At 56.9% G+C, this 27,948-nt stretch overlaps 2 protein-coding genes across 2 annotated transcripts in view; one reads left to right on the top strand and one right to left on the bottom strand.

Moving 5' to 3' along the window:
- Positions 1–5,208, bottom strand: part of ABT1 (activator of basal transcription 1) — a 19,339-nt gene extending 14,131 nt beyond the window's left edge. The window contains exon 1 of the mRNA XM_065044382.1: positions 5,126–5,208. The gene's annotated coding sequence lies outside the window, so the exon portion shown is untranslated. The remainder of the gene's footprint in view (positions 1–5,125) is intronic.
- LOC102088474 (metabotropic glutamate receptor 6) lies at positions 341–25,493 on the top strand. Its single transcript, XM_065044373.1, is given in 11 exon segments — positions 341–6,338; positions 8,365–8,581; positions 9,478–9,613; positions 11,589–11,743; positions 12,522–12,677; positions 16,146–16,343; positions 17,107–17,243; positions 18,652–19,195; positions 21,054–21,445; positions 25,224–25,293; positions 25,296–25,493. Coding segments are annotated over 11 exon segments (2,568 nt in total). The 5' UTR covers positions 341–5,852; the 3' UTR covers positions 25,373–25,493.
- The last annotated feature ends 2,455 nt before the right edge of the window (positions 25,494–27,948 follow it).

Below are 27,948 nucleotides of genomic sequence, written 5' to 3' on the forward strand. Positions count from 1 at the left end.
CGCCCCCTCCCTCCCCGGACGCCTGGGTCCCTTCCGAAAGCCTGGGTCCCCTGAGACCCACCAGCTCCCCCCCTCCCCTCTCTCGGACGCCTGGGTCCCCCTCCCGGACGCCTGGGTCCCCTGAGAGACACCAGCTGCGCCCCCTCCCTCCCCGGACGCCTGGGTCCCTTCCGAAAGCCTGGGTCCCCTGAGACCCACCAGCTCCCCCCCTCCCCTCTCTCGGACGCCTGGGTCCCCCCCCCGGACGCCTGGGTCCCCTGAGGGCCACCAGCTGCGCCCCCTCCCTCCCCGAACGCCTGGGTCCCTCCCGAACGCCTGGGTCCCCTGAGACCCACCAGCTTACCCCCTCCCCTCTCCCGGACGCCTGGGTCCCCTGAGAGCCACCAGCTGCGCCCCCTCCCTCCCCGGACGCCTGGGTCCCCCCCCGAACGCCTGGGTCCCTCCGGCTGTAGCTGAGCAGCGGGATTATCCCCTCCCCCCACCCCCAATAATCCGGCATCTGGGGGGGATTAGGGCCCCCCCCCTTTAATTCCCGACTCCCCCCCCCCCCCCGTAATTAACAGCTGCTTTTAATTGGGGGGGGGGCTGGGGGATTATGGGAGTTCGGCTCAGATAAGTGAGGGGGGGACCCAGGCGTCCGGGAAGGACCCAGGAGTTCGGGGAGGGGGGGAGGACCCAGGCGTCCGGGCCCCCTTTCCCCCCCCACTCTATCCCCTAAGCATCTGGAGGGGACCCAGGCGTCCGGCTCCCCCCCCCTCCCACTCTATCCCCTGAGCATCTGGCTCTCAGGGGACCCAGGCGTTCGGGAGGGGACCCAGGCGTCCGGCCCCCCCCCCCCCCCCCCCACTTCCCTCTCTATCCCCTAAGCATCTGGAGGGGACCCAGGCGTCCGGGGAGGGAGGGGGGAGAGAGGAGGGGGCAGCTGGTGGCTCTCAGGGGACCCAGGCATTCGGGAGGGGACCCAGGCGTTCGGGAAGGGACCCAGGCGTCCTGGAGGGACCCAGGTGAGCGGGACAGGGGGGTCCCAGGCGTTCGGGAGGGGGGACCCAGGCGTCCGGGTGACCCCCAAGTCCTCACCCTTATCCTATGGGGGGACCCATAGAGTTCCCCCCACCCCACATTGGGTGCCCCCCCCATTGGGTCCCCACCCCATAGATTGTCCCCCATTGGGTTCCCACCCCATAGATTGTCCCCCGTTGAGTTCCCACCCTATAGATTGTCCCCCCCATTGGGTTCCCACCCCATAGATTGTCCCCCCATTGGGTTCCCACCCCATAGATTGTCCCCCCATTGATTCCCCATTGGGTTCCCACCCCATAGATTGTCCCCCCATTGGGTTCCCACCCCATAGAGTGTCCCCCACTGATTCCCCATTGGGTTCCCACCCCATAGAGTGTCCCCCACTGATTCCCCATTGGGTTCCCACCCCATAGAGTGTCCCCCATTGATTCCCCATTGGGTTCCCACCCCATAGCTTCTCCCCCATTGCGTTCCACCCCATAGCTTCTCCCCCATTGACTTCTCATTGGGTTCCCACCCCATAGAGTGTCCCCCATTGATTCCCCATTGGGTTCCCACCCCATAGAGTGTCCCCCATTGAGTTCCCCATTGGGTTCCCACCCCATAGAGTGTCCCCCATTGAGTTCCCCATTGGGTTCCCACCCCATAGAGTGTCCCCCATTGATTCCCCATTGGGTTCCCACCCCATAGAGTGTCCCCCATTGATTCCCCATTGGGTTCCCACCCCATAGAGTGTCCCCCATTGATTCCCCATTGGGTTCCCACCCCATGGAGTGTCCCCCATTGATTCCCTGTTGGGTTCCCACCCCATAGCTTCTCCCCCATTGCGTTCCACCCCATAGCTTCTCCCCCATTGACTTCCCATTGGGTTCCCACCCCATAGAGTGTCCCCCACTGATTCCCCATTGGGTTCCCACCCCATAGAGTGTCCCCCATTGATTCCCCATTGGGTTCCCACCCCATAGAGTGTCCCCCATTGGGTTCCCCATTGGGTTCCCACCCCATAGAGTGTCCCCCATTGACTTCCCATTGGGTTCCCACCCCATAGAGTGTCCCCCATTGAGTTCCCCATTGGGTTCCCACCCCATAGAGTGTCCCCCACTGATTCCCCATTGGGTTCCCACCCCATAGAGTGTCCCCCCATTGAGTTCCCAATTGGGTTCCCACCCCATAGAGTGTCCCCCCACTGATTCCCCATTGGGTTCCCACCCCATAGCTTCTCCCCCATTGATTCCCCATTGGGTTCCCACCCCATAGAGTGTCCCCCATTGATTCCCCGTTGGGTTCCCACCCCATAGCTTCTCCCCCATTGCGTTCCACCCCATAGCTTCTCCCCCATTGACTTCCCATTGGGTTCCCACCCCATAGAGTGTCCCCCATTGAGTTCCCCATTGGGTTCCCACCCCATAGAGTGTCCCCCACTGATTCCCCATTGGGTTCCCACCCCATAGAGTGTCCCCCCATTGACTCCCCATGGGGTTCCCACCCCATAGCTTCTCCCCCATTGACTTCCCATTGGGTTCCCACCCCATGGAGTGTCCCCCATTGATTCCCCATTGGGTTCCCACCCCATAGGGTGCCCCCCATTGGGTTCCCCATAGGGTTCCCACCCCATAGAGTGTCCCCCACTGATTCCCCATTGGGTTCCCACCCCATAGAGTGTCCCCCATTGAGTTCCCCATTGGGTTCCCACCCCATAGCTTCTCCCTCATTGCGTTCCACCCCATAGCTTCTCCCCCATTGACTTCCCATTGGGTTCCCACCCCATAGAGTGTCCCCCATTGAGTTCCCCATTGGGTTCCCACCCCATAGAGTGTCCCCCACTGATTCCCCATTGGGTTCCCACCCCATAGAGTGTCCCCCCATTGACTCCCCATGGGGTTCCCACCCCATAGCTTCTCCCCCATTGACTTCCCATTGGGTTCCCACCCCATGGAGTGTCCCCCATTGATTCCCCATTGGGTTCCCACCCCATAGGGTGCCCCCCATTGGGTTCCCCATAGGGTCCCCACCCCCCAGCGCGTCCCCCCCTAACTCCACGTCCCCCCCCAGCCATGCGCCTCCTCGCCCTCCTCACCATCACCCTCACCCTCCACCGGCCCCACGGCGTCCCCCCGGCCCCCACCCAGCCCCACGCCATCCGCTTGGAGGGCGACTTAACCTTGGGGGGGCTGTTCCCCGTCCACGCTCGGGGCCCCCCGGGGGTGCCCTGCGGGGGGGTGCGCAAAGAGCAAGGGACCCATAGATTGACCCCATTGATTCCCCATTGGGTTCCCACCCCATAGAGTGTCCCCCATTGAGTTCCCCATTGGGTTCCCACCCCATAGAGTGTCCCTCATTGAGTTCCCCATTGGGTTCCCACCGCATAGCTTCTCCCCCATTGACTTCCCATTGGGTTCCCACCCCATAGAGTGTCCCCCATTGATTCCCCATTGGGTTCCCACCCCATAGAGTGTCCCCCATTGATTCCCTGTTGGGTTCCCACCCCATAGCTTCTCCCCCATTGCGTTCCACCCCATAGCTTCTCCCCCATTGACTTCCCATTGGGTTCCCACCCCATAGAGTGTCCCTTATTGAGTTCCCCATTGGGTTCCCACCCCATAGAGTGTCCCCCATTGAGTTCCCCATTGGGTTCCCACCCCATAGAGTGTCCCCCATTGACTTCCCATTGGGTTCCCACCCCATAGAGTGTCCCCCCATTGAGTTCCCCATTGGGTTCCACCCCATAGAGTGTCCCTCATTGAGTTGCCCATTGGGTTCCCACCCCATAGAATGTCCCCCATTGATTCCCCATTGGGTTCCCACCCCATGGAGTGTCCCCCATTGAGTTCCCCATTGGGTTCCCACCCCATAGCTTATCCCCCATTGACTTCCCATTGGGTTCCCACCCCATAGAGTGTCCCCCATTGATTCCCCATTGGGTTCCCACCCCATAGAGTGTCCCCCATTGATTCCCCATTGGGTTCCCACCCCATAGCTTCTCCCCCATTGAGTTCCACCCCATAGCTTCTCCCCCATTGATTCCCCATTGGGTTCCCACCCCATAGAGTGTCCCCCATTGATTCCCCATTGGGTTCCCACCCCATAGGGTGCCCCCCATTGGGTTCCCCATAGGGTCCCCACCCCCCAGCGCGTTCCCCCCCTAACTCCACGTCCCCCCCCAGCCATGCGCCTCCTCGGCCTCCTCACCATCACCCTCACCCTCCACCGGCCCCACGGCGTCCCCCCGGCCCCCACCCAGCCCCACGCCATCCGCTTGGAGGGCGACTTAACCTTGGGGGGCCTGTTCCCCGTCCACGCTCGGGGCCCCCCGGGGGTGCCGTGCGGGGGGGTGCGCAAAGAGCAAGGGACCCATAGATTGGCCCCATTGATTCCCCATTGGGTTCCCACCCCATAGAGTGTCCCCCATTGAGTTCCCCATTGGGTTCCCACCCCATAGAGTGTCCCCCATTGAGTTCCCCATTGGGTTCCCACCCCATAGCTTCTCCCCCATTGACTTCCCATTGGGTTCCCACCCCATAGAGTGTCCCCCATTGATTCCCCATTGGGTTCCCACCCCATAGAGTGTCCCCCATTGATTCCCCATTGGGTTCCCACCCCATAGAGTGTCCCCCATTGATTCCCTGTTGGGTTCCCACCCCATAGCTTCTCCCCCATTGCGTTCCACCCCATAGCTTCTCCCCCATTGACTTCCCATTGGGTTCCCACCCCATAGAGTGTCCCCCACTGATTCCCCATTGGGTTCCCACCCCATAGAGTGTCCCCCACTGATTCCCTATTGGGTTCCCACCCCATAGAGTGTCCCCCATTGATTCCCCATTGGGTTCCCACCCCATAGAGTGTCCCCCATTGAGTTCCCCATTGGGTTCCCACCCCATAGAGTGTCCCCCATTGATTCCCCATTGGGTTCCCACCCCATAGGGTGCCCCCCATTGGGTTCCCCATAGGGTCCCCACACCACAGCGCGTCCCCCCCTAACTCCACGTCCCCCCCCAGCCATGCGACTCCTCGCCCTCCTCACCATCACCCTCACCCTCCACCGGCCCCACGGCGTCCCCCCGGCCCCCACCCAGCCCCACGCCATCCGCTTGGAGGGCGACTTAACCTTGGGGGGGCTGTTCCCCGTCCACGCTCGGGGCCCCCCGGGGGTGCCGTGCGGGGGGGTGCGCAAAGAGCAAGGGACCCATAGATTGGCCCCATTGATTCCCCATTGGGTTCCCACCCCATAGAGTGTCCCCCATTGAGTTCCCCATTGGGTTCCCACCCCATAGAGTGTCCCCCATTGAGTTCCCCATTGGGTTCCCACCCCATAGCTTCTCCCCCATTGACTTCCCATTGGGTTCCCACCCCATAGAGTGTCCCCCATTGATTCCCCATTGGGTTCCCACCCCATAGAGTGTCCCCCATTGATTCCCCATTGGGTTCCCACCCCATAGAGTGTCCCCCATTGATTCCCTGTTGGGTTCCCACCCCATAGCTTCTCCCCCATTGCGTTCCACCCCATAGCTTCTCCCCCATTGACTTCCCATTGGGTTCCCACCCCATAGAGTGTCCCCCATTGAGTTCCCCATTGGGTTCCCACCCCATAGAGTGTCCCCCACTGATTCCCCATTGGGTTCCCACCCCATAGAGTGTCCCCCCATTGACTCCCCATGGGGTTCCCACCCCATAGCTTCTCCCCCATTGACTTCCCATTGGGTTCCCACCCCATGGAGTGTCCCCCATTGATTCCCCATTGGGTTCCCACCCCATAGGGTGCCCCCCCATTGGGTTACCCATAGGGTCCGCACCCCACAGCGCGTCCCCCCCTAACTCCACGTCCCCCCCCAGCCATGCGCCTCCTCGCCCTCCTCACCATCACCCTCACCCTCCACCGGCCCCACGGCGTCCCCCCGGCCCCCACCCAGCCCCACGCCATCCGCTTGGAGGGCGACTTAACCTTGGGGGGGCTGTTCCCCGTCCACGCTCGGGGCCCCCCGGGGGTGCCCTGCGGGGGGGTGCGCAAAGAGCAAGGGATCCACCGCTTGGAGGCCATGCTGTACGCCCTGGACCGGGTCAACGGGGACCCCCGGCTGCTCCCCAACGTCACTTTGGGGGCGCGCATCCTGGACACGTGCTCGCGCGACACCTACGCGCTGGAACAAGCGTTGGCCTTCGTCAGTAACTTCGTCACGGCCGCCGCGGGGGCGGGGGGACAAGGGACATGTCCCGACGGGTCCCCCCCCCGGCGCGACCCACCCGAAAGGTTGGTGGGGGTGATCGGCGCCTCGGCGAGTTCCGTGTCCATCATGGTGGCCAATGTGTTGAGGCTCTTTGCGGTGAGTTTTGGGGGGGGGGTTGCGTGTCCCTCATGTCCCCCATGTCCCCCATGTCCCCATGTCCCCATGTCCCCCATGTCCCCATGTCCCCCTGTCCCCATATCCCCCTGTCCCCCATGTCCCCATGTCCCCCTGTCCCCATGTCCCCATGTCCCCATGTCCCCCTGTCCCATGTCCCCCTGTCCCCATGTCCCCCTGTCCCCATGTCCCCCATGTCCCCATGTCCCCCCTGTCCCCCTGTCCCCATGTCCCCATGTCCCCATGTCCCCCTGTCCCATGTCCCCCTGTCCCCATGTCCCCCTGTCCCCATGTCCCCCTGTCCCAATTGTCCCAATGACCCAATTGACCCCAATGTCCCCAACACCCCCAACTACCCCATTGTCCCCAATGCCCTCATTGTCCTCAATGACCCCAGTGACCCCAATGTCCCAAATGCCCCCATTGTCCCCAACGTCCCCAATGACCCCAATGACCCCAATGACCCCAATGACCCAATTGCCTCAACTGACCCCGTTGTTCCCCTTGACCCCAATTGACCCCAATGACCCAATTGACCCCAGCGTCCCCATTGACCCCATTATCCCCAATGACCCAATTGAGCCCAACCCCCCCAATGACCCAAGTGACCCCAATGACCCAGTCAACCCCATTGTCCCCAACGACCCCATTGTCCCCAATGCTCCCAATGCCCCCAACTCCCCCATTGTCCCCAATGCCCTCATTGCCCCCAATGCCCCCAACACCCTCAATGCCCTCATTGTCCCCATTGTCCCCAACGACGCCATTGTCCCCAATACCCTCATTGACCCCGATGACCCCATTGACCCCAATTGACCCCCATTGCCCCCAACGCCCCCATTGCCCCCAACGCCCCCATTTCCCCCAACGTCCCCATTGCCCCCAATGACCCCAATGCCCCCAACACCCCCAACTCCCCCATTGTCCCCAATGCCCCCAACACCCCCAATAACCCCATTGTCCCCAATTGACCCCATTGTCCCCGATGACCCCAATGCCCCCAACACCCCCAATGCCCTCATTGTCCCCATTGTCCCCAATGCCCTCATTGCCCCCGATGACCCCATTGTCCCCAATTGACCCCATTGTCCCCGATGACCCCAATGCCCCCAACACCCCCAATGCCCTCATTGTCCCCATTGACCCCAACGACCCCATTGACCCCAACGACCCCATTGTCCCCAACGACCCCATTGACCCCAATGCCCGCAACACCCCCAACTCCCCCATTGTCCCCAATGACCCCAATGCCCCCAACACCCGCAATAACCCCATTGTCCCCAATTGACCCCATTGTCCCCGATGACCCCAATGCCCCCCACACTCTCATTGTCCCCATTGTCCCCAATGCCCTCATTGTCCCCATTGTCCCCAATGCCCTCATTGTCCCCGATGACCCAATTGACCCCATTGTCCCCATTGTCCCCAACGACCCCATTGTCCCCAATGACCCCATTGTCCCAAATGCCCCCAAGACCCCCAACTCCCCCATTGTCCCTAATGCCCTCATTGTCCCCAATGACCCAATTGACCCCATTGTTCCCAATGCTCCCAATGTCCCCAACACCCCCAACGACCCCATTGTCCCCAATGCCCCCAACTCCCCCATTGTCCCCAATGCCCTCATTGTCCCCAATGACCCAACTGACCCCAATGCCCTCATTGCCCCCGATGACCCAATTGACCCCAATGCTCCCAATGCCCTCATTGTCCCCAATGCCCTCATTGTCCTCAATGACCCAATTGACTCCATTGACCCCAATGTCTCCATTGACCCCAATGTCCCCATTGACCCCATTGACCGCAATGCTCCCAATGTCCCCAACACCCCCAATGCCCTCATTGTCCCCAATGCCCTCATTGCCCCCATTGACCCCAATGACACAATTGACCCCAATTGCCCCCAACGCCCCCATTGCCCCCAACACCCCTATTGTCCCCAACGGCCCCAACTCCCCCAACACCCCCATTGTTCCCAACGCCCCCCATTGTCCCCAATCATCCCCAGATCCCCCAAATCAGCTACGCCTCCACGGCCCCCGAGCTGAGCGACCCCCGGCGCTACGAGTTCTTCTCGCGGGTGGTGCCCCCCGACTCGTGCCAGGCCCGGGCCATGGTGGGGGTCGTGCGGGCCCTGGGCTGGAGTTACGTGGCCACCGTGGCCTCCGAGGGGAGTTACGGGGAGAGCGGGGTCGAGGCCTTTGTGCAGAGCTCCCGCGAGGCCGGTGGGTGCGCTGGGGGGACTGGGGGGGACTGGGAGGGACTGGGAGGGACTGGGATGGGCTGGGATGGACTGGGATGGACTGGGAGGGACTGGGATGGACTGGGATGGACTGGGAGGGACTGGGAGGGACTGGGGGGACTGGGATGAACTGGGAGGGACTGGGGGGACTGGGGGGACTGGGATGGACTGGGGGGACTGGGAGGGACTGGGAGGGACTGGGGGGACTGGGATGGACTGGGAGGGACTGGGATGAACTGGGAGGGACTGGGAGGGACTGGGGGGACTGGGATGGACTGGGAGGGACTGGGGGGACTGGGATGGACTGGGAGGGACTGGAGGGACTGGGATGGACTGGGGGGGACTGGGATGGACTGGGATGGACTGGGATGGACTGGGAGGGACTGGGAGGGACTGGGATGAACTGGGAGGGACTGGGGGAGACTGGGAGGGATTGGGAGGGGCTGGGAGGGACTGGGATGGACTGGGAGGGACCAAGAAGGGATTGGGGGGAACTGGGAGGCACTGGGAGGGACTGGGAGTCACTGGGATTAACTGGGAGGCATTGGAAGGTACTGGGAGGGACTGGGGGGGAATGAGGGGGACTGGGAAGGATTGGGGGGTCTGGGGGGGACTGGGATGGACTGGGATGAACTGGGAGTCACTGGGATGTACTGGGAGGGACTGGGAGGCACTGGAAGGACTGGGGCGAACTGGGATGAACTGGGATGAACTGGGAGCGGGGACACTGTTGACCCCTCACCTACCACAGCTTCATAACTGGGCTCTAGGGGCCTGGTACTGGTGCCTACTGGTTTATACTGGTACATACCGGTCTGCACTGGTTTATACCGGTCTGTAGTGGTTTATACTGGTTTGTACTGGTTTATACTGGTGCAGGCGGGCTCTGCATCGCCCAGTCCATCAAGATCCCACGGGAACCGGCGCCCGAGGAGTTCGCCAAGGTGGTGGGGCGGCTGATGGAGACGTCGACGGCGCGGGGGGTGGTGCTGTTCGCCAACGAGGACGACATCCGGTGAGACCAGTATAGACCAGTATGGACCAGTATAGACCAGTATGAACCAGTATGGACCAGTACCGACCAGTATAGGGAAGTACAGACCAGATAGACCAGTATGCGAGATGTCGACAGCACAGGGGGTGTTGCTGGTCACCAATGAGGATGATATCTGGTGAGACCAGTATAGACCAGTATAGACCAGTATAAACCAGTATGGACCAGGATAGACCAGATAGAGCAGTATAGACTAGTATAAACGAGTATAGACCAGTAGGGACCAGTATAGACCAGTATGAGCCAGTATGGACCGGTAGGGACCAGTATGGACCAGTATAGAGAAGTACGGACCAGATAGACCAGTATGCGAGATGTCGACAGCACAGGGGGTGTTGCTGGTCACCAATGAGGATGATATCTGGTGAGACCAGTATAGACCAGTATAGACCAGTATAAACCAGTATGGACCAGGATAGACCAGATAGAGCAGTATAGACTAGTATAAACGAGTATAGACCAGTAGGGACCAGTATAGACCAGTATGAGCCAGTATGGACCGGTAGGGACCAGTATGGACCAGTATAGAGAAGTACGGACCAGATAGACCAGTATGCGAGATGTCGACAGCACAGGGGGTGTTGCTGGTCACCAATGAGGATGATATCTGGTTAGACCAGTATGGACCGGTATAGACCAGTATAGACCAGCATGGAGCAGTATAAACCAGTATAGACCAGTATAGAGCAGTATGGAGAAGAACAGACCAGTACAGACCAGCTAGACCAGTATGGGAGATGTCAACAGCACAGGGGATGGTGGTGGTCACCAATGAGAATGATATCTGGTTAGACCAGTATAGACCAGTATGGACCAGTATAGACCAGATAGACCAGTATTGAGCAGTATAAACCAGTATAGAGCAGATATACCAGTATGAACCAGTATAGAGCGATACAGACCAGTCCCTCCCATTTGATCCCAGTCCCTCCCAGTATATCCCAGTATGGTTTCCAGTCCCCTCTGAGTCCCTCCCAGTACATCCCAGTCCCTCCCAGTATAACCCAGTATATCCCAGTATGGTCTCCAGTGCCTCCCAGTCCCTCCCAGTATATCCCAGTAGATCCCAGTACATCCCAGTATGGTCTCCCGTCTCTCCCAGTCACTTCCCAGTCCCTCGCAGTATACCCCAGTATGGTCTCCAGTCCCTCTCAGTCCCTCCCAGTATAACCCAGTATATCCCAGTATGGTCTCCAGTCCCTCTCAGTCCCTCCCAGTATAACCCAGTATATCCCAGTATGGTCTCCAGTGCCTCCCAGTCCCTCCCATTTGATCCCAGTCCCTCCCAGTACAACCCAGTATGGTCTCCAGTCCCTCCCAGTATATCCCAGTAGATCCCAGTACATCCCAGTATGGTCTCCCGTCTCTCCCAGTCACTTCCCAGTCCCTCCCAGTATATCCCAGTATGGTCTCCAGTCCCTCCCAGTCCCTCCCAGTATAACCCAGTATATCCCAGTATGGTCTCCAGTGCCTCCCAGTCCCCTCCAGTGCCTCCCAGTCCCTTCCAGTATATCCCAGTATGGTCTCCAGTGCCTCCCAGTCCTTCCCATTTGATCCCAGTCCCTCCCAGTACAACCCAGTATGGTCTCCAGTCCCTCCCAGTATATCCCAGTAAATCCCAGTATGGTCTCCAGTGCATCCCAGTCCCCTCCAGTCCCTCCCAGTATATCCCAATATGGTCTCCAGTCCCTCCCAGTCCCTCCCATTTGATCCCAGTCCCTCCCAGTATAACCCAGTATGGTCTCCAGTCCCCCCCAGTCCCTCCCAGTATATCCCAGTACGGTCTCCAGTGCCTCCCAGTCCCCTCCAGTGCCTCCCAGTCCCCCCCAGTCCCTCCCATTTTACCCAGTATGGTCTCCAGTCCCTCCCAGTATATCCCAGTAGATCCCAGTATGGTCTCCAGTGCCTCCCAGTAACCCCAGTGTCCCCAGTACAGGCGCCTCCTGGAGGCCGTGGCAGCCGCCAACCTCTCGGGCCACTTCTCGTGGGTCGGATCCGACAGTTGGGGGGCGAAACCGGGACCAGTTGTGGGGCTGGAGGACGCGGCGCGGGGGGCCATCACCATCCTGCCCAAGCGCCTCAGCGTCCCCGGTGAGTCCCGCTATGGGGCAGCCCCATAGATCTATGGGGCAGAGTCATGGATCTATGGGGCAGCCCCATAGATTGACCCATAGAACCCTCGGGGGGGGGTCCCAGAAGGTCCCAAATGAATGAGGGTCTTGTGTCACCTGGTTATGGAGCCAGACCCATAGATCTATGTGACAGAGTCATGGATCTATGGGGCAGCCCCATAGATTGACCCATAGAACCCTCGGGGGGGGGTCCCAGAAGGTCCCAAATGAATGAGGGGACGGTCTTGTGTCACCTGGTTATGGGGCCAGACCCATAGATCTATGGGGAAGAGTCATGGATCTATGGGGCAGCCCCATAGATTGACCCATAGAACCCTCGGGGGTGTCCCAGAAGGTCCCAAGTGGGTGGGGGGAGGAGTTTGGGGAGGGTCTTGTGTCAGCTGGTTAGGGGGCCAGACCCATAGATCTATGGGGCAGAGTCGTGGATCTGTGGGGTAGCCCCATAGATTGACCCATAGAACCCTCGGGGGGGTCCCAATAGGCCCCAAATGGGTGTGGGGAGGGTCTTGTGTTACCATCCCATGTCATCTTCTATGGGGCCAGCTCCATAGATCTATGGGGCAGAGTCATCGATCTATGGGGCAGCCCCATAGTTTGACCCATAGAACCCTTGAGGGTGGTCCCAATAGGCCCCCAATGAGTGGGGGGACGATCCCATCACACTTCTGAGTCACCCCCTATGGGTCGCCCCACGGATCTATGGGGCAGCCCCACAAATCTATGGGTCCGCCCCACAGGTTTCGACGAGTACTTCACGTCACGCTCATTGGAGAACAACCGGCGCAACCTCTGGTTCCACGAGTTCTGGGAGGAGGATTTCAACTGCCGCCTGCCCCATAGCGATGTGGGGCAGCCCCACGGTGGCCCCGCTGGCCCCATCCGCAAGTGCACGGGTGAGTCCCCACGGATTCGCCCAGGCGTGGCCCCACAACTTATGGAGCTCTTATGGGTCCCTGAGGCCTAACTTAGGGGTCTCTGCCCCATAAGTGTGGGGCAGAAGATCCTTCAATTCATCCCTATGGTCCATTTAGGCCTCACTTGTGTCGCCAACATCAACCCTTGGATGGCCCCAAACCCTATTGAATTGGGACTTATGGGTCCCACCCCATACTTATGGGTCCCTTATGAGTTCTTTATGTGTCCCTGGACCCCAACCTATTGATCCTTGCCCCATAAGTGTGGGGCAGAACCTTCTCTAATTGACCCCAATGGCCCATTTGGGTCCTGTCCGTGTCGTCAACATCAACCCAACCCAATTGAATTGGAACTTATGGGTCGTCCCCCCCAAACCTCTGTGTCCCCCATCAACTTGTGGGTCCCACCCCACACTTACGGGTCCCTTATGAGTCCCTGATGCCCAACTAATGTCTCCCTGACCCCCCAAGTGTGGGGCAGAACCTTCTGCAATTCATCTCAATGGCCCATTTAGATCCTGTCTGTGTCGTCAACATCAACCCAACCCTATTGCATTGAAACTTATGGGTCCCCCCCAAACTTATGGGTATCCCCCCAAACTTATGGGTCCCCCGTCAACTTGTGGGTCCCTTATGTGTCCCTGGACCCCAACCTATTGATCCTTGCCCCATAAGTGTGGGGTAGAATGTCATTCAATACACCCTAATGGCCCATTTGGATCCTGTCTGTGTCTTCAACATCAACCCAACCCTATTGAATTGGAACTTATGGGTCCCCCCCAAACTTCTGTGTCCCCCACCGACTTGTGGGTCCCACCCCACACTTATGGGTCCCTTATGAGTCCCTGATGCCCAACTAATGTCTCCCTGACCCCCAAGTGTGGGGCAGAACCTTCTTCAATTCAACTCAATGGCCCATTTAGATCCTGTCTGTGTCGTCAACATCAACCCAACCCTATTGAATTGGAACTTATGGGTCCCCCCCAAACCTATGTGTCCCCCGTCAACTTGTGGGTCCCTTAAGGGTCTCTGAAACCAAATGCATTCATCCTTGCCCCATAAGTGTGGGGCAGAACCTTCTTTAATTGACCCCAATGGCCCATTTAGATCCTGTCTGTGTCATCAACATCAACCCAACCCTATTGCATTGAAACTTATGGGGCCCCCCCTAAACTTATGGGTATCCCCCCAAACTTATGGGTCCCCTGTCAACTTGTGGGTCCCTTATGTGTCCCTGGACCCCAACCTATTGATCCTTGCCACATAAGTGTGGGGTAGAATGTCATTCAATATACCCCAATGGCCCATTTAGATCCTGTCTGTGTCGTCAACATCAACCCAACCCTATTGAATTGGAACTTATGGGTCCCCCCCAAACTTCTGTGTTCCCCACCAACTTGTGGGTCCTGCCCCACACTTATGGGTCCCTTATGAGTCCCTGATACCCAACTAATGTCTCCCTGACCCCCAAGTGTGGGGCAGAACCTTCTTCAATTCAACTCAATGGCCCATTTGGATCCTGTCTGTGTCGTCAACATCAACCCAACCCTATTGAATTGGAACTTATGGGTCCCCCCCAAACCTATGGGTCCCCCATCAACTTGTGGGTCCCTTAAGGGTCTCTGAAACCAAATGCATTCATCCTTGCCCCATAAGTGTGGGGCAGAACCTTCTTTAATTGACCCCAATGGCCCATTTAGATCCTGTCTGTGTCATCAACATCAACCCAACCCTATTGCATTGAAACTTATGGGTCCCCCCCTAAACTTATGGGTATCCCCCCAAACTTATGGGTCCCCTGTCAACTTGTGGGTCCCTTATGTGTCCCTGGACCCCAACCTATTGATCCTTGCCCCATAAGTGTGGGGTAGAATGTCATTCAATATACCCCAATGGCCCATTTGGATCCTGTCTGTGTCGTCAACATCAACCCAACCCTATTGAATTGGAACTTATGGGTCCCCCCCAAACTTATGGGTATTCCCCCAAACTTATGGGTCCCCCGTCAACTTGTGGGTCCCTTAAGGGTCTCTGAAACCAAATGCATTCATCCTTGCCCCATAAGTGTGGGGCAGAACCTTCTTTAATTGATCCCAATGGCCCATTTAGATCCTGTCCATGTCGTCAACATCAACCCAACCCTATTGAATTGGAACTTATGGGTCCCCCCCCAAACCTCTGTGTACCCCATCGACTTGTGGGTCCCGCCCCACACTTATGGGTCCCTTATGAGTCCCTGATGCCCAACTAATGTCTCCCTGACCCCCAAGTGTGGGGCAGAACCTTCTGCAATTCAACTCAATGGCCCATTTAGATCCTGTCTGTGTCGTCAACATCAACCCACCCTATTGCATTGAAACTTATGGGTCCCCCCCCAAACTTATGGGTATCCCCCCAAACTTATGGGTCCCCCGTCAACTTGTGGGTCCCTTATGTGTCCCTGGACCCCAACCTATTGATCCTTGCCCCATAAGTGTGGGGTAGAATGTCATTCATTATACCCCAATGGCCCATTTGGATCCTGTCTGTGTCGTCAACATCAACCCAAACCTATTGAATTGGAACTTATGGGTCCCCCCCCAAACTTCTGTGTCCCCCACCGACTTGTGGGTCCCACCCCACACTTATGGGTCCCTTATGAGTCCCTGATTCCCAACTAATGTCTCCCTGACCCCCAAGTGTGGGGCAGAACCTTCTTCAATTCAACTCAATGGCCCATTTAGATCCTGTCTGTGTCGTCAACATCAACCCAAACCTATTGAATTGGAACTTATGGGTCCCCCCCAAACCTATGGGTCCCCCGTCAACTTGTGGGTCCCTTAAGGGTCTCTGAAACCAAATGCATTCATCCTTGCCCCATAAGTGTGGGGCAGAACCTTCTCTAATTGACCCTAATGGCCCATTTAGATCCTGTCTGTGTCGTCAACATCAACCCAACCCTATTGAATTGGAACTTATGGGTCCCCCCCAAACTTATGGGTATCCCCCAAAACTTATGGGTCCCCTGTCAACGTGTGGGTCCCTTAAGGGTCTCTGAAACCAAATGCATTCATCCTTGCCCCATAAGTGTGGGGCAGAACCTTCTTTAATTGACCCCAATGGCCCATTTAGATCCTGTCTGTGTCATCAACATCAACCCAACCCTATTGCATTGAAACTTATGGGCCCCCCCTAAACTTATGGGTATCCCCCCAAACTTATGGGTCCCCTGTCAATGTCAACTTGTGGGTCCCTTATGTGTCCCTGGACCCCAACCTATTGATCCTTGCCCCATAAGTGTGGGGTAGAATGTCATTCAATATACCCCAATGGCCCATTTAGATCCTGTCTGTGTCGTCAACATCAACCCAACCCTATTTCATTGAAACTTATGGGTCCCCCCCAAACTTCTGTGTCCCCCACTGACTTGTGGGTCCCGCCCCACACTTATGGGTCCCTGTGGGGCAGGTCGGGAGCGGATCGGGCGCGATTCACCCTACACGCAAGAGGGGAAGGTCCAATTCGTCATCGACGCCGTCTTGGCCATGGCCCATGGGCTGCACAGTTTAATGGGGGAGGCCTGTCCGGGGGGGGGTCTGTGCCCCAAAATGGACCCCCCCGACGGGCGGAAACTGCTCCAGCACATCCGCAGAGTGGCCTTCAACGGTACTGGGGAGACTGGGAGGGACTGGGAGGCGATGGGAGGGGGAAAAAGTCATACTGGGATATACTGGGAGGGACTGGAGGGGATTGGGAGGGGAGTGGGGGGCTCTGGGAGGGGATTGGGGGGCACTGGGGGGCTCTGGGAGACAGGGGAGACCATACTGGGTTATACTGGGAGGCACTGGGAGGAGTGGGAGGGCATAATGGGGTATACTGGGATGTACTGGGAGGGAGCTGAGAGACACTGGGAGGCACTGGAGAGCATACTGGGATATACTGGGAGGGACTGGGAGGCACTGGAGACCACACTGGGATATACTGGGGGGCACTGGAAGGTGACTGGGAAGGACTGGAGACCATACTGGGATGTACTGGGAGGGACTGGGTGGGGACTGGGATGGACTGGAGACCATACTGGGATGTACTGGGAGGGACTGGGAGGTGACTGGGAGGGACTGGAGCCCATACTGAGATATACTGGGTTAGACTGGGAGGGAGCTGGGAGGCACTGGAGAGCATACTGGGATATACTGGGAGGGACTGGGAAGGGACTGGGAGGCAATGGAGAGCTTACTGGTATATACTGGGAGGGAATGGAAGGCACTGGAGAGCATACTGTGATATACTGGGAGGCACTGGAGAGCTTACTGGTCCATACTGGTTTATACTGGTTTATACTGTTTTTTCGTGTTTTTTCCTGCTTTTTGCTGGGTTTACTGGTCCATACTGGTTTATACTGGTCTATACTGGTCTATACTGGTTTCAGGCAGTGCGGGGACACCAGTGACGTTCAACGAGAACGGGGACGCCCCCGGGCGCTACGACATCTTCCAGTTCCAGGGCGGCAATGGCAGCGGCTCCTATAGGGCCGTGGGGCAGTGGGTCGAGGGGCTGCGGCTCTGGGTGAGACTGGGAGCACTGGTTTATACTGGGAGAGGGGCTGGGGGCACTGGGATACACTGGGAAGGACTGGGAGGGACTCAATGGTCAACTGGTGGGACCTTCATGGTCAACTGGGATCTCAAAGGTCAACTGGTGGGATCTTCATGGTCAACTGGGACCTCCATGGTCAACTGGTGGGACTTTCAATGGTCAACTGGGATCTCAATGGTCAACTGGTAGACCCTGAATGGTCAACTGGTGGGACCCCAATGGTCAACTGGGACCTTCATGGTCAACTGGTAGACCCTTAGTGGTCAACTGGTGGAACCCCAATGGTCAACTGGGACCTTCACGGTCAACTGGTAGACCCTCAATGGTCAACTGGTGGGACCTTCATGGTCAACTGGGATCCCAATGGTCAACTGGTGGGACCTTCAATGGTCAACTGGGATCTCAATGGTCAACTGGTGGGACCCCAATGGTCAACTGGGACCTTCACGGACAACTGTTAGACCCTCAATGGTCAACTGGTGGGACCTTCATGGTCAAATGGGATCTCAATGGTCAACTGGTGGGACTCCAATGGTCAACTGGGATCTCAATGGTCAACTGGTAGACCCTCAATGGTCAACTGGTGGGACCCCAATGGTCAACTGGGACCTCCCCAGTCAACTGGTAGACCCTTAGTGGTCAACTGGTGGAACCCCAATGGTCAACTGGGACCTTCACGGTCAACTGGTAGACCCTCAATGGTCAACTGGTGGGACCCCAATGGTCAACTGGGACCTCCCCAGTCAACTGGTAGACCCTTAGTGGTCAACTGGTGGAACCCCAATGGTCAACTGGGACCTTCACGGTCAACTGGTAGACCCTCAATGGTCAACTGGTGGGACCTTCATGGTCACCTGGGATCTCAATAGTCAACTGGTAGACCCTCAATGGTCAACTGGTGGGATATTCATGGTCAACTGGGATCTCAATGGTCAACTGGTGGGATCTTCATGGTCAACTGGGACCTTCATGGTCAACTGGTAGACCCTCAATGGTCAACTGGGACCCTCAATGGTCAACTGGGATCTCAATGGTCAACTGGTGGGACCTCAATGGTCAACTGGTGGGACCCCAATGGTCAACTGGGACCTTCATGGTCAACTGGTAGACCCTCAATGGTCAACTGGTGGGACCTCAATGGTCAACTGGTGGGACCTCAATGGTCAACTGGGATCCCAATGATCAACTGGGATCTCAATGATCAACTGGGACCTCAATGGTCAACTGGTGGGACCCAATGGTCAACTGGCATCCCAATGATCAACTGGGATCTCAATGATCAACTGGGATCTCAATGATCAACAGGGCCCTCCGTAGCCAACCAGTGGGCTTGTCCTCTCGGTGGGCGTGTCCTCACCCCCACCCCCTTCTCCCATAGGCCGAATCCCTCGACTGGGGCACCAACAGCTCGTCCCCGCCCCCCTCGGTCTGCAGCCTCCCCTGCGGCCGCGGCGAGAAGAAGACGCCGGTCAAGGGCGTCCCGTGCTGTTGGCACTGCGAGGCCTGCAGGGGGTACCTGTACCGCGCCGACGTCCACACGTGTCACCCCTGCCCCGCCCACCTCCGCCCCACCCCCGACCACACCTCCTGCCGCCCCACCCCCGTCTTACGCCTGCGTTGGGGCGACCCGTTGGCCGCCGTCCCCTTGGCGTTGGCCACCTTGGGCCTGGTGGCCACGGCCGTGGTGCTGGTGACCTTCGTGAAGCACCACGAGACGCCCATCGTGAAGGCGTCGGGGCGGGAGCTGAGCTACGTGCTGCTGGCGGGGATCGCCATGGTCTACGGGATCACGTTCGTCATGGTGGCCGAGCCGGGGGTGGCGGTGTGCGCCGTCAGGAGGCTCTTCCTGGGGGCGGGGATGACGCTGAGCTACGCCGCGCTGCTCACCAAGACCAATCGCATCTACCGCATCTTCGAGCAGGGTGAGGGGGGGGGCGGGGCGGGGCGGGGTGGGGGGGAGAGGTGGGGTTGGGGGGCAAGAGTTGCGGTTGGGGGTCAGAAGTTGGGTTTGAAGATCAGAAGTTGGGTTTGAAGGCCAAAAGTTGGGTTTGAAGACCAAACGTTGGGTTTGAAGACCAAACGTTGGGTTTGAAGACCCAAGGTTGGGTTTGAAGACCCAAGGTTGGGTTTGAAGGCCCAAAGTTGGGTTTGAAGACCAAACGTTGAGTTTGAAGGTCAAAAGTTGAGTTTGAAGGCCCAAAGTTGAGTTTAAAGACCCAAAGTTGGGTTTGAAGACCAAAGGTTGGGTTTGAAGACCAAAGGTTGGGTTTGAAGGCCAAAAGTTGGGTTTGAAGAGCAAACGTTGGGTTTGAAGACCAAACGTTGAGTTTGAAGGTCAAAAGTTGAGTTTGAAGGCCAAAAGTTGAGTTTAAAGACCCAAAGTTGCGTTTGAAGATCAGAAGTTGGGTTTGAAGACCAAAGGTTGGGTTCAAAGACCAAACGTTGGGTTTGAAGATCAGAAGTTGGGTTTGAAGGCCCGGAGTTGGGTTTGAAGATCAGAAGTTGGGTTTGAAGACAAAAAGTTGAGTTTGAAGATCAAAGGTTGGGTTCGAAGGCCCAAAGTTGAGTTTAAAGACCCAAAGTTGGGTTTGAAGGCCAAAAGTTGGGTTTGAAGACCAAACGTTGGGTTTGAAGACCCAAGGTTGGGTTTGAAGACCAAACGTTGAGTTTGAAGGTCAAAAGTTGAGTTTGAAGGCCAAAAGTTGAGTTTAAAGACCCAAAGTTGCGTTTGAAGATCAGAAGTTGGGTTTGAAGACCAAAGGTTGGGTTCAAAGACCAAACGTTGGGTTTGAAGATCAGAAGTTGGGTTTGAAGACAAAAAGTTGAGTTTGAAGGCCCAAAGTTGGGTTCGAAGGCCCAAAGTTGAGTTTAAAGACCCAAAGTTGGGTTTGAAGACCAAACGTTGGGTTTGAAGATCAGAAGTTGGGTTTGAAGGCCCAAAGTTGGGTTTGAAGGCCAAAAGTTGGGTTTGAAGACCAAACGTTGAGTTTGAAGGTCAAAAGTTGAGTTTGAAGGCCCAAAGTTGAGTTTAAAGACCCAAAGTTGGGTCTGAAGACCAAAAGTTGAGTTTAAAGACCAAAAGTTGGGTCTGAAGACCCAAAGTTGAGTTTAAAGGTCCAAAGTTGGGTTTGAAGACCAAAGGTTGGGTTTGAGGGTCCAATGTTGGGTTTGAAGATCAGATGTTGGGTTTGAAGGTCGTAAGTTGGATTTGAAGACCGAAGGTTGGGTTTGATGGTCAAAAGTTGAGTTTGAAGGCCAAAAGTTGAGTTTGAAGACCAAAAGTTGAGTTTAAAGACCCAAAGTTGGGTCTGAAGACCCAAAGTTGAGTTTAAAGGTCCAAAGTTGGGTTTGAAGACCAAAGGTTGAGTTTGAGGGTCCAATGTTGGGTTTGAAGATCAGAAGTTGGGTTTGAAGGTCGTAAGTTGGATTTGAAGACCGAAGGTTGGGTTTGATGGTCAAAAGTTGAGTTTGAAGGCCAGAAGTTGAGTTTGAAGACCAAAAGTTGAGTTTGAAGGCCCAAAGTTGAGTTTAAAGACTCAAAGTTGGGTCTGAAGACCCAAAGTTGAGTTTAAAGGTCCAAAGTTGGGTTTGAAGACCAAAGGTTGGGTTTGAGGGTCCAATGTTGGGTTTGAAGGTCGTAAGTCGGATTCGAAGGCCCAAAGTTGAGTTTAAAGACCAAAAGCTGAGCTTGAAGGCCCAAAGTTGGGTTTAAAGACCAAAAGTCGGGTTCAAAGGCCCAAAGTCGGGTTCGAAGGCCCGAAGTCGTGTCCCCCCCTTTAGGCAAACGCTCGGTGACGCCGCCGCGCTTCATCAGCCCCACGTCGCAGCTGGCCATCACCTTCACCCTGAGCGGCCTGCAGCTGGTGGCCGTGGCCCTTTGGCTCGTCCTGCGCCCGCCCCACGCGCTCGTGGACTACGACATGGGCCGGACCCCCGACCCCGAGGACGCGCGGGGGGTCCTGCGGTGCGACATGGCCGAAGGGGGGACCCTGGCGTGCTTGGCCTACGCTCTCCTGCTCATGGTGACCTGCACGGTCTACGCGGTCAAGGCGCGGGGGGTCCCCGAGACCTTCAATGAGGCCAAACCCATTGGGTTCGCCATGTACACCACGTGCGTGGTCTGGTTGGCCTTCGGGCCCATCTTCTTCGGGGCCGCGCGGTCGGCCGAGAGGGTGAGGGGACGGCTTGGGGACAACCGGGGTGGTTGGGGACGTTGGGGGGGTGAAGAGATTGGGGACAAGCGGGTGGTGGAGGTTTGGGGGGAGAGAAGAGGTTTGGGGACACCAGGGGGTTTGGGGACAACCAGGAGTTTGGGGACAACCAGGAGGTTTGGGGACACCAAGAGTTTGGGGACACCAAGAGTTTGGGGACAACCAGGAGATGGGGGACAACCAGGAGATGGGGGACATGGGACTTTGGGGACACCAAGAGTTTGGGGACACCAAGAGGTTTGGGGACACCAAGAGGTTTGGGGACAACCAGGAGGTTTGGGGACACCAAGAGTTTGGGGTCACCAGGAGGTTTGGGGACACCAGGAGGTTTGGGGACAACCAGGAGGTTTGGGGACAGCCAGGAGGTTTGGGGACACCAAGAGGTTTGGGGACACCAAGAGGTTTGGGGACAACCAGGAGGTTTGGGGACAACCAGGAGGTTTGGGGACACCAAGAGGTTTGGGGACAACCAAGAGTTTGGGGTCACCAAGAGATTTGGGGACAACCAGGAGTTTGGGACAACCAGGAGATGGGGGACATGGACTTTGGGACATCCAAGAGTTTGGGACAACCAGGAGTTTGGGGACAACCAAGAGGTTTGGGGACAACCAGGAGATGGAGGTTTGGGGACACCAGGAGGTTTGGGGGCAACCAGGAGGTTTGGGGACAGCCAGGAGGTTTGGGGACACCAAGAGTTTGGGGTCACCAGGAGGTTTGGGGACAGCCAGGAGGTTTGGGGACACCAAGAGTTTGGGGTCACCAAGAGGTTTGGGGACAACCAGGAGATGGAGGTTTGGGGACACCAAGAGGTTTGAGGACACCAAGAGTTTGGGGACACCAAGAGTTTGGGGACACCAAGAGGTTTGGGACACCAAGAGGTTTGGGGACACCAAGAGGTTTGGGGACAACCAGGAGATGGGGGACATGGGACTTTGGGGACATCCAAGAGTTTGGGGGCAACCAGGAGGTTTGGGGACACCAAGAGGTTTGGGGACACCAAGAGTTTGGGGTCACCAGGAGGTTTGGGGACACCAGGAGGTTTGGGGACACCAAGAGGTTTGGGGACACCAAGAGTTTGGGGACAACCAGGAGGTTTGGGGACACCAAGAGTTTGGGGACAACCAGGAGTTTGGGGACACCAGGAGTTTGGGGACACCAATGAGGTTTGGGGACATGGGACTTTGGGGGGACCCAAGAGCTTGGGGACAACCAGGAGATGGAGGTTTGGGGGTACCCAAGAGTTTGGGGGGACTTGGGGATTTTGGGGGACACCAGGAGGTTGAGGACACCCCAAGAAATGGGGTTTGGGGACATTAGGATCTATTAGACACCCAAATATGGGGGGTTTGGGGACATGAGGACATTGGGGACACCCCAAGAAATGGGGTTGGGGACATTAGGATCTATTAGACACCCAAATATGGGGGTTGGGGACACGAGGACATTGGGGACACCCCAAGAAAATGGGGTTTGGGGACATTAGGACCTATTAGACACCCAAATATGGGGGTTTGGGGACTCGAGGACATTGGGGGACACCCCAAGAAATGGGGGTTTGGGGGACATTAGGACCTATTAGACACCCAAATATGGGGGTTTGGGGACATGAGGACATTGGGGACACCCCAAGAAAATGGGGTTTGGGGACATTAGGATCTATTAGACACCCAAATATGGGGGTTTGAGGACATGAGGAGGTTGGGGACACCCCAAGAAATGGGGTTTGGGGACATTAGGATCTATTAGACACCCAAATATGGGGGGTTGGGGACATGAGGAGGTTGGGGACACCCCAAGAAATGGGGGTTTGGGGACATTAGGATCTATTAGACACCCAAATATGGGGGTTTAGGGGACACGAGGACATTGGGGACTACCCCAAGAAATGGGGTTTGGGGACATTAGGATCTATTAGACACCCAAATATGGGGGTTGGGGACACGAGGACATTGGGGACACCCCAAGAAACGGGGTTTGGGGACATTAGGATCTATTAGACACCCAAATATGGGGGTTTGGGGACATGAGGACATTGGGGACACCCCAAAAAATGGGGTTTGGGGACATTAGGATCTATTAGACACCAAATATGGGGGTTTGGGGACATGAGGACATTGGGGACACCCCAAGAAATGGGGATTGGGGACATTAGGACCTATTAGACACCCAAATATGGGGGGTTGGGGACATGAGGACATTGGGGACACCCCAAGAAATGGGGTTTGGGGACATTGGGATCTATTAGACACCCAAATATAGGGGTTTGGGGACACCAGGAGGTTGGGGGACACCCCCATATGGGGGAGGTGACACTTGGGGACACCAGATTGGGGACAGCCCAAGATGGCGGAGGTGACATCAAGAGTTGGGGACACCCAAGAAATGGGGGTTTGGGGACATTAGGACCTATTAGACACCCAAATATGGGGGTTTGGGGGACATGAGGACATTGGGGACACCCCAAGAAATGGGGTTTGGGGACATTAGTGATCTATTAGACACCCAAATATGGGGGTTTGGGGACACCAAGAGGTTGGGGACACCCCAATATGGGGGATTTGGGGACATGAGGAGGTTGGGGGACACCCCAAGAAATGGGGGTTTGGGGTCACCAGGAGGTTTGGGACACACCCGATAAGGGGGGAGGTGACACTTTGGGGACATCAAGATTTGGGACACCCAAATATGGGGGTTTGGGGACACCAGGAGGTTGGGGGACACCCCAATAAATGGGGTTTGGGGACATTGGGATCTATTAGACACCCAAATATGGGGGTTTGGGGACATGAGGAGGTTGGGGACACCCCAAGAAATGGGGTTTGGGGACATTAGGATCTATTAGACACCCAAATATGGGGGGTTGGGGACACCAGGAGGTTGGGGACACCCAATAAATGGGGTTTGGGGACATGAGGACCTATTAGACACCCAAATATGGGGGGTTTGGGGTCACCAGGAGGTTGGGGGACACCCCCATATGGGGGAGGTGACACTTGGGGACACCAGATTGGGGACACCCCAAGATGGCGGAGGTGACATCAAGAGGTTGGGGACACCCAAGAAATGGGGGTTTGGGGACATTAGGACCTATTAGACACCCAAATATGGGGGGTTGGGGACATGAGGACATTGGGGACACCCCAAGAAATGGGGTTTGGGGACATTAGGATCTATTAGACACCCAAATATGGGGTTTGGGGACACGAGGACATTGGGGACAACCCCAAGAAATGGGGTTTGGGGGACATTAGGATCTATTAGACACCCAAATATGGGGGTTTGGGGACATGAGGAGGTTGGGGACACCCCAAGAAATGGGGGTTTTGGGGTCACCAGGTTGTTTGGGGACACCCCGATAAGGGGGAGGTGACACTTGGGGACATCAAGAGGTTGGGGACACACAAATATGGGGGTTGGGGACACCAGGACATTGGGGACACCCCAAGAAATGGGGTTTGGGGACATGAGGACCTATTAGACACCCAAATATGGGGGTTTGGGGACACCAGGAGGTTGGGATCACCCCCATATGGGGGAGGTGACACTTGGGGACACCAGATTGGGGGACAGCCCAAGATGGCGGAGGTGACATCAAGAGGTTGGGGACACCCAAGAAATGGGGGGTTTGGGGACATTAGGATCTATTAGACACCCAAATATGGGGGTTTGGGGTCACCAGGAGGTTGGGGACACCCTGACAAGGGGGAGGTGACACTTGGGGACCCCCCGTTGTCCCCAGGTGCACGTGCAGACGGCGACGCTGACGGTGTCCATGACGCTCTCGGCCTCCGTCCCCCTCGGTCTCCTCTACGCCCCAAAGTTTACGTCATTTTACTGCACCCCGAACGCAACCAACCCCGCAGACCCCGAAACGACCCCCCCCCATAAGGGACCCAGGCGTCCGGGGGGGGACCCTGGCGTCCGGGAGGGACCCAGGCGTCCGGGAGAGCGACTTCCCCCCCAATACCTCCCGAGTTGTTGTTGTAATTAAAGTGTTTGTGCAGCCGGACGCCTGGGTCCTTTTTGTTCTATAATGGGGGGGTGGACACCTGGGTTTGTTGGGGGGGGGTTAGGGGGGCCCGGATGCCTGGGTCCCTTTTTTTTTGGGGGGGGGAAAAGGGGGAATTGGAGCAAAATGGCGCCAAAATCACCTCAGGGGTCAAAATGGCGCCAAAATCACCTCAAAACGCAAAATGGCGGCACCAATTTTGGGGTTTTTAGGTTTAATTTAATGATTTAATGGAGGAAAATGCACAAAAAAGTGATAAATGTGGGAATTATTGATTAACAAAATGACCCCCAAACCGCCTCAAAATGGCGGCGCCCGAATCACCTCAGGGGCAAAATGGCGCCAAAATCACCTCAGGGTCAAAATGGTGCCAAAATCACCTCAAAACACGAATTGGCAGCATCAAGGGAACCAATTTTGATGTTTTTAGGTTTAATTAATGATATGGTGGGGGAAAATGCACAAAAAAGTGATAAATGTGGAATTATTGATTAACAAAGTGACCCCCAAACTGCCTCAAAATGGCGGCGCCCAAATCACCCTCAGGGGCAAAATGGCGCCAAAATCACCTCAAAACACAGATTTGTGGCCCAAAAGGCACCAATTTGGGGGTTTTTAGGTTTAATTTAATGATATGATGGAGGAAAATGAACAAAAAAGTGATAAATGTGGGAATTATGGGTTAAAAGAGCGACCCCCAAACTGCCTCAAAATGGCGGCACCTGAATCACCTCAGGGCAAAATGGCGCCAAGTCACCTCAAGGGCAAAATGGGGGCACAAAATGCACCAATTTTTGGGGGGTTTTGCCTCAATTTCGTGATAAAATGGAGACAAATGTTCTGATTTTACAACTTTTGTGTAAAAAGTGATAAATGTGGGAATTAAGGATTAAAAGAGAGACCCCAAAACCGCCTCGAAATGACAGCACCTGAATCACCTCAGGGGCAAAATGGCGCCAAAATCACCTCAGGGGACAAAACGGCGGCTCCAGAGGCACCAATTTTGGGGGTTTTTAGCCTCGATTTCGTGATATAAGGTAAGTGAACATTTAGAGTGGCCATAGGGGGCTCTATAGGTGTCGGGGGGGGGGCTGCAGCGGCTCTATAGGGGCCATATGAAGGCCTGGGGGGCTCTGTAGGCCCCATCCCCCGCCCCGTGCTTAGGGCTGTATGGTGGCCATAGGGACCTGCTGGGCCTATATAGGTGCCATGTGGATCCCCATAGGGCCCTGGGGGGGGTCTGTAGGGACCCGGGGTGGGGGGGGGGGTATGGGGGGCTATAGGGGGTGAAGGGGTCCCTGGGGGCCCTATAGGGACCCTTGGGGGGGTCTGTAGGGGCTATAGAAACCCTGGGGGGTCTATAGGGGCTATAGAGGGGGGAGTGCCTCTGGGAGTTCTATAGGGACCTGGGGGGATCTCTATAGGGGGCTATAGGGACCCTGGGGGCTCTATAGGGGCTATAGAGGGGGGAGTCTATAGGGGCTATAGAAGGTGCGGGGCCCCTGGGGGCTCTATAGAGACCCAGGGGACTCTATAGGAGCCTGGGGGGGAGTCTCTATAGGGGCTATAGGGACCTTGGGGGCTCTATAGGGACCCTGGGGCCTCTATAGGGGCCATAGGGGGTGTCTATAGGGACCCAGGGGATGGTCTATAGGGGACTATAGGGACCCTGGGGGCTCTATGGGAACCCTGGGGGGGGTTCTATAGGGGGTGTAGGGGGTCCCAGGGGCTCCAAGGGCTCTATAGAGACCTGGCAGGGATCTATAGGGTCCCAGGGGGGTCTATAGGGTCCCTGGGGGGTCTATAGAACTCTATAGGGACCCGAGGGGGTGTATGGGGCATATAGGGGGTGGGGGGGCCCCTGGGGCTCTAAGGGCTCTCTATAGGGACCCTGGGGGTCTATAGGGGCTGTAGTGGGTGGGGGGGGGTCCCTGGAGGGATCTATAGGGACCCAGGGGGGGTCTATAGGGGCTGTAGAGGGTGGGGGGGGGTCTCTGGAGGGGTCTATAGGGACCCAGGGAGGTCTATAGGGGGTGGGAGGTCTATAGAGCTCTATAGGGACCCGGGGGGGTGTATGGGGCATATAGGGGGTGAGGGGTCCCTGGGGCTCTAAGGGCTCTATAGAGACCTGGCAGGGATCTATAGGGTCCCAGGGGGGTCTATAGGGTCCCTGGGGGGTCTATAGAGCTCTATAGGGACCCGTGGGGGTCCCTGGGGCTCTAAGGGCTCTATAGGGACCCTGGGGGATCTATAGGGCTATAGGAGGTGGGGGGGGGGGTCCCTGGGGCTCTAAGGGCTCTATAGAGACCTGGGGAGGATCTATAGGGTCCCTGGGGGGTCTATAGAGCTCTATAGGGACCCCGGGGGGCTGTATGGGGCACATAGGGGGTGGGGGGTCCCTGGGGCTCTAAGGGCTCTATAGGGACCCTGGGGGGTCTATAGGGGCTGTAGTGGA

This window comes from Columba livia, chromosome 37 (assembly GCF_036013475.1).
Source record: "Columba livia isolate bColLiv1 breed racing homer chromosome 37, bColLiv1.pat.W.v2, whole genome shotgun sequence".
NCBI lineage: Eukaryota > Metazoa > Chordata > Aves > Columbiformes > Columbidae > Columba > Columba livia.